Source organism: Saccostrea cucullata, unplaced genomic scaffold (assembly GCF_032062105.1).
Source record: "Saccostrea cucullata isolate Sc308-1 unplaced genomic scaffold, CSIRO_AGI_Scuc_v1 ctg19984, whole genome shotgun sequence".
In the NCBI taxonomy this organism is placed as follows: domain Eukaryota; kingdom Metazoa; phylum Mollusca; class Bivalvia; order Ostreida; family Ostreidae; genus Saccostrea; species Saccostrea cuccullata.
This window is the reverse complement of record NW_026938716.1, coordinates 1-6,689: the sequence shown is the minus strand read 5'-3', so window position 1 is coordinate 6,689 and position 6,689 is coordinate 1. Positions and strand designations below refer to the sequence as shown.

The 6,689-nt window shown below is 31.6% G+C and overlaps 1 protein-coding gene across 1 annotated transcript; it reads right to left on the bottom strand.

Annotated features, from left to right (window-relative positions):
- Positions 1–241: 241 nt before the first annotated feature.
- On the bottom strand, positions 242–772 carry LOC134251074 (E3 ubiquitin-protein ligase TRIM36-like). The gene has a single exon (XM_062733441.1). It carries the CDS (start codon positions 770–772, stop codon positions 242–244), a length of 531 nt encoding a protein of 176 aa, XP_062589425.1.
- Between the last annotated feature and the right edge of the window lie 5,917 nt (positions 773–6,689).

Here is a 6,689-nt window from a genome sequence, read left to right as displayed (position 1 = left end):
CTTCATACCACATTTGACTACAAAATACGTAATGTTTTTCACGAAGCAGTTTTTCTACAAGAAAAGTTTTCAAAATTCGTTTTTTCATCTTTTACCTCACATATAATTTTAAAAATCATCTTAACAAATAAATCTCCATATCCGACAGAAACATAACGTCCGGTTACAAGAGTAATTTGTTTGCTAAAATAGGTGAATAAATAAAATTTGAAATAGATCTTACCAATCAATTTTTTATTTTTTACAAGAAATATGTGTTGTAGACTTGAAGTCCCCTAGTTGATTTTATTTCCTTTATTTCCTCAAGACTTTTCCCCAGAAGTCTATATAAAAGTGTAGTTTTTCCAGCTCCAGCACATCCTACCACGATTCCTCGAGCATGACGAACCACTGTAGTTCCTTTTTTTATATATGCCATAAATTTTTGTGGGGAGATTGTTTCTAATGTTGACTTAAATTTGTCCAAAATATCTGTGAGGCGATGCCCTATATGTTCATCAGAAGAAATGCATGTAGAACAGACAGGAATGTCACATTCTGAACAGTAGAGCTTACAATATGAATTGGTGTGGTTTGGACATTTAGGGTTTATATGAGTTCTTGTTCTGTTTTTGTATGGGACAACCTTGTGTCTTTTTGAAGAATCACATAAATGCTCCCCTACACAGGCTCTACACAGGGATATTTGACAAAGTTCGCAATGACTTTGTAATGGAGCTCTCTGACACAGGTCACAGACAAGGAGAATTTGAGCACGGTCAAGAGGATCCATGATACACAGACTGTAATGAAAATTAAACATTGTGAAACACTATGTGCCTGGCATTAAAGTTCGAAAAAAGCATATTTAGCATATAGGTCCGGTCGAGGTTACAAGGTGATTGACCTTGAAATCATTTGTAAGAACACAATTAGTAGAGTATGCATACCAAAAATGAAGTCTTAATTAAGACAAACAGACAAACAAACAGACAGGACAAAAATATACGCCCTTAATTTTCTATCGATCGAGGTGCATAAAGAAAAATAATAAAACCACAGACACAGACACCCTCACACACCCTTATGTGTACAACTGTATTTCTCAATACATGATGTTATACACCTGTAAGTCACTATACTGTAGTATGTTCTTGCAATGTTGGCAAGATAAACAAATCATATCTATTGATTTTAGAATACTGAAATAGGATTCTAAAAATATGCATTTTAAAATAACGAAGAATGATGTTTCACCAGAAATTCACTACATTACACAGGCAATTGTGCCTAACGTCAATTTAACATGAAAATAACATTAATTTAACGTTACATATTTAACGTTAAATTAGGTCTTAATTGAGCTTATACATGAATTTAACGTTAAGAAATTTAACGTTAAATTGATGTTATTTTTATGTTAAATTAACATTAAGTGTTAAATTAATGTTTATTAGTTCATACTTATTTAACGTTAAAATGCATAAAAGTTGTGTGCATATTATTGGAATTTTCCTTCCTATTCTTCCAGAAAAATACATGTTATTGCAGCATAGAAGAAGCTTAACTGATACTACATGTATTCATAATCATTTCTCTAAAAGTACACCATAATATTTTGAAGCTAATCAATGTTGCACGTTTCCTTTTAGCACTGCAGAAAGCTAAACTTGCATGTTGACTTCATCCTTGGTGTCACTTCTTTTCAATTTGAATATATCTAAAAGGGTAAAGGGACCCATAAGCTCTTTCTAAAAATACCTAAAATTATGAGCGTTGCCTCTGATTTCAACTTTTCTAAAGAAAAGAAAAACACCAATTACTCATCCAATTAATACTTTTAATCAGGCATCTTTAATACAATGCTACAAATCTTCTTTCTTTTTTTTCCAATCTGAAATACATGTATTAAAACAATTATTTAAAAATAAAATACTTTAAAACATGATCAATACATAAACAATTAACTTAATTTGTCTAAATTTTACTGAAACAAAAGGTCTGTGGGCCACATTGCTCACTCAGCACATTGGCTAGTTAAAAAACACAAATTAGCTAAGTATTGAAAAGCTAACTTACTGCGGGGGGGGGGGGAGGTGGATTTGAATTTTCTATAACTTGAGAATATCATTATTTCAATACAGCATACATGTATAATTTTGCCATACTTGAAAAGAAGATTCTCAGCTATGTTAAGGAATGTCAGAGTTCACATTTCTGGTACATCGTATTGGAAGTTTAATTATGACGTCATGAAAATTTAACATGCCACAAAAAAATTAAGTAACGACATGATGATGGTAAATAATAATATGAATTTATTTATTTTTTCAATTATTTATAAAATCTTGTGAGCAATACAATCGAGTAATAGAAGAAAGTCTTTCGTAAAATATGACGTCATCAGCCTTGACATGACGCAGCACAATCGATCCAGAGGATTAAATACACTGATTTAATAATTAGAAGAATGATAAAATGAATATGATATCATTGTTTTTCATTTTTTAAACCTAATCATTAAAACTAAAAGAAAATAATTCAGTAAATACAGTTTGTATAGAATATGAATTTATCAAGTAGCATTGAAGCTACACAGGGCCAAGGAATGTAGAAATTATCGCTAAAACGATAAGCGGATTCCTGATTTACATCAAAAGTTTAAGGGCATAAACCTTTTCGTTTCAGCTGAAATATGGAATATTTATTGCTTATACAGTGTATATTTTGAAAAGTGCTGGGAGTTTATCCTGATCTGCATAACATTATTTTTATTTATAACAGAATTCAAGCGAAGTGGGAATTTTAGCTATTATACAACTTTTCGGCAAAGTTTTCAGTACTTCCAAAACAGCACAGACTAGCTCCCAGCACTTTTTGAGCTCACAGGAAGGTCAAAAATATGTCAATTTTCGAATTTTCTCTTTGTATGCAAATTTTCTTCGATTTAACGACACATTTCGTTTCAGAAAAACATAGAGCTCAAATTTACAGATCTACAGAGTTTATACATTTCATATACTAATATTTACATTTCCAATGCCTTTGTCCGATTTAGAGTTTCAAATAGTTAATGTACTTTATCTCCTCATAAATTTACTGGTTCATCGATAGGCGAAATAAAAAAAAATCAAGTACAAGGCGGAACAAATATACGAAAGACGAATAGGGCAACATAAAAAAAATATTTTTTATCTCGTAATTACGAGATCTTTTCTCGTAATTACGAGAAAAGATCTCGTAATTACACAGTCGTTTCTCGCAATAACAAGAAAAGATCTCATTATTACGAGATAATGTCGTTATTACGAGAAAGATCTCGTTATAACGAGAAAAGATCTCGTTATAACGAGTTAATTTTCTCGTTATAACGAGAAAGATCTCGTAATTACGAGTTAATTATCTCGTTATAATGAGAAAAGATCTCGTACATGTATTGTCTTTATATGACGCCACGCCGCGTAAAAACACACAGTGTAATATCAAAATTACACAAGTAATATCAACCGGATATAACTACCCACATTAAAAAAAATGGCGTTTCATTGCATTTTTTCATTTAATTCTCATATTTCATGTAAACAAAATACTGAGTTAAAATCGATAATACATACATTGTACAACCCCCAAACAACAACAACAACAAACAAACAAATACAAAACAGAAACATATGTTAACTAATAAATTCAATAAAAATATTTACATTATTTGAAATAACTCCTATTGTCTAGATATAATAAAAAATTAGCTTTTTAAAGAAATATCTTGTGTGTTAACCATAAATAAAAACTATAAGCTTGTGTATATGATTACTTTATTTTGTTCTTTTAAATATCTGACATAATTTTTGAGAATGGAAAGAATACCAGAATAGTAAAGATAATTAACTCGTTATAACGAGATCTTTTCTCGTTATTACGAGAAAAAAATATTTTTTTATGTGGCCCTATTCGTCTTTCGTAAAAAAAGCTGGACAGAAGTAGGGCTTAGAGCACGTGGATTGGCAGAATCAAAGTCATGAGAATATAACAAACTAGAAACAAATTGACACAAGCTTCAAAAATCGACCGCAAACCAATTAATCGATTCTTTCATGAAAAAACTAGAAACTAATCTCTTGCATTCATCTGTTTATCAATTTATACCTGTGATACTAAACATTTGAATGCGGCATTTCAGGATTTTCTTCAGTACATAATACATGTTCATTACTAGATGAACAATGTATAGCAAATTAGTCATAGTCCTCTGCGTCCCCGCACTCAGTTTAATTGGTACAGACGAACTCTGGTGGAAGTTTGATGTTAAAGTAATTTTACATTTAACCATTTAAACTAACTTTTGAATTTACCTAACTAGAAATACAGCTGTAGTTTAATTTTAATTAAACGTGATAATTATATGGGTCTCCTCTCTCGCTCAGAGGATGTTAAAACCCCAAACTCTCTCTAGATCCGCCACCACATTTCTTTTCTATCTTGTTTTGGTGTGAGATGAAGCGGGGAAAAGGCTTGGTATATTGTATAACACGCTTTATCCTTGTCTGTTGAAAAAAAAATCTCCTAATATTCCGTCTGATAATAAATTAAGAATTAGTCATATTTTTGAAAATTTTCCCTATCATGTGTACATTGTATATTTACATTTACGTGTCATTTAAATTATATATACAACAAATCCTGTTGAAGCAGAGAAAGCAAGGCCTAACTAGCATTGAGGCAAGTGAGGCAAATGCTTCAATAAACTTTGAGTTTTCTGAAAAGTGAATAAAGTTTACTGAATTATGATCTATTTTAACGCAATATTATCAACATTCCTCTTTGTTCATGTGGAAAGTATGAAGATGTTTACCATTATTTTTTTGCATGTATAAAGTATGCAAATGCTAGAAACAATCTTTTTAACCACCTATTTATGCTAGAAGAATTAGTTACAATTGACACTAACCTGTTATTATGGGGTGATATAGATTTGCCTGTATCAACTAATATTAATATTTTTGCTGCTGTACATAGATTTATTACTGAAACATGTAGATTTAAAATTGATTAATGTTATTAATTAACTTGCATCACTTGAAAATTATTATAAATACTATATTTTAATGTATTATTTGCATGACATATTGTTATATTTATGGAGAGGAACTAGTAAGTTGTAAGCTTGTTTCCAATCCATTTGATTCGTCAATAAAATATGTTCAAAACAATAAAGTTTTACATTGAACTTATGAATTATGTGTGTCTTCGTGCCAAATTAGGGAACGACAATTTGTTCCTGGGGGGGGGGGGGGCTTGCAATTTTTTTTGAGACGGATTATTTATTTTCATGCCTGTCAATGACATTATTTTTTTCATGATTATCAAGGACAGATTATTTATTTTCTTCTATGTCTTACAGTACATTGATCAATTGATTCTAAAAGACTTATCATTTATAAACCATATTTGGATACAGGATTTGGGGAGGGGATAGATATAACTTTGTTTAGGCAAGAGGTCTGGGGCCGCCGTAAAGGTCCCAGTGGGTCCTGGGCGAAGCCCTGGTGGAGGCCAAGGAAGTACACCCCCCCCCCCACCCAACCCCCGAAGCTCTTTGGGTTTCGTGTATTTTAAGAGTAAAACCAGGCACTTTTATAGTGGTATTGGTTATTATGAACCAAAGAATAACATAATTAATACTGGTCATACCGTACTTTGAATGAAGTAAGTTCAGGGAGCAAACCACCTGAAGCTCTTGGGTTTTTAATATGTACATGTATAAGAGTAAAACTTTTGTAGGAATTGGTTAGATATGCACCAAAGTATGACATTATTATGTCGTATCATTTGAATGAAAGGAGCCCGGGGACTTTTCCCCCTGAAGCTCTTGGGTTTTTGTGTATTTTAAGAGTAAAACTAGGCACAAAAATATTGGCATTGTCCCAAAGTATGGCATTATTATTATTTTTCGTATCATACTTTGAAATTTTAAGTGAGGGCCTGGCGTCGTACACATGTACATCCCCCTTAGATCTGCCAATATATATTTTGTATGAATTTATCTGGAAAGTATAATTATTCGACAAGAACATTTATCTTTTGTGGTGTATAAGAACTGGTTTATATTTAAAGTTATTCATCACACCTACTAAGTGCACATTGTCATGTTGATAAACTGACTTAAGTAACCAGTCCGGTAATCTGATTTTAAATACTATTTGGATCTAAAATGGCGAGCGAAGCGAGCCAAAAAAAAATTGAATTGAAGGATTTTGAGATTAAATTACAATTAAAAAAAAAGGTATTTTTACAATATTTAATTATCAGAAGTCAAGCTCAGATTATTTATTTTCTCTGTAGTAGAGGTCAGATTATTTATTTTCAACATTTTCAGGGACAGATTATTTATTTCCAAAATCTGCCACGCCCCCCCCCTTCAGAATCAAATGGTCGTCCCCTTAAAATTTTCAACTTTTGTTTCAATTTCTATAAATCGTTCATCTCACTATGTGCCTCATTTTTATTCAGAACGCATGTAAAATATAATTCAAAATGTTTGTTTTGTATGTTGAATCCCTTCTAAGAATTCATACTGAGACACCACTACTTGCAGGTGGAGGGCTGAAGTTTTAAATTTATACTGGAATTGCAGAGTCACTGAAGATGATTGAATAGAGAGAGATCTTTTTGTGCCATCACTTTCTTTGACTTAGGACCTTGGGTTTTAC

Coding starts and splice junctions, on each gene's coding strand:
- LOC134251074 (XM_062733441.1), bottom strand. CDS start 772: ATGGATCCTCTTGACCGTGCTCAAATTCTCCTTGTCTGTGACCTGTGT.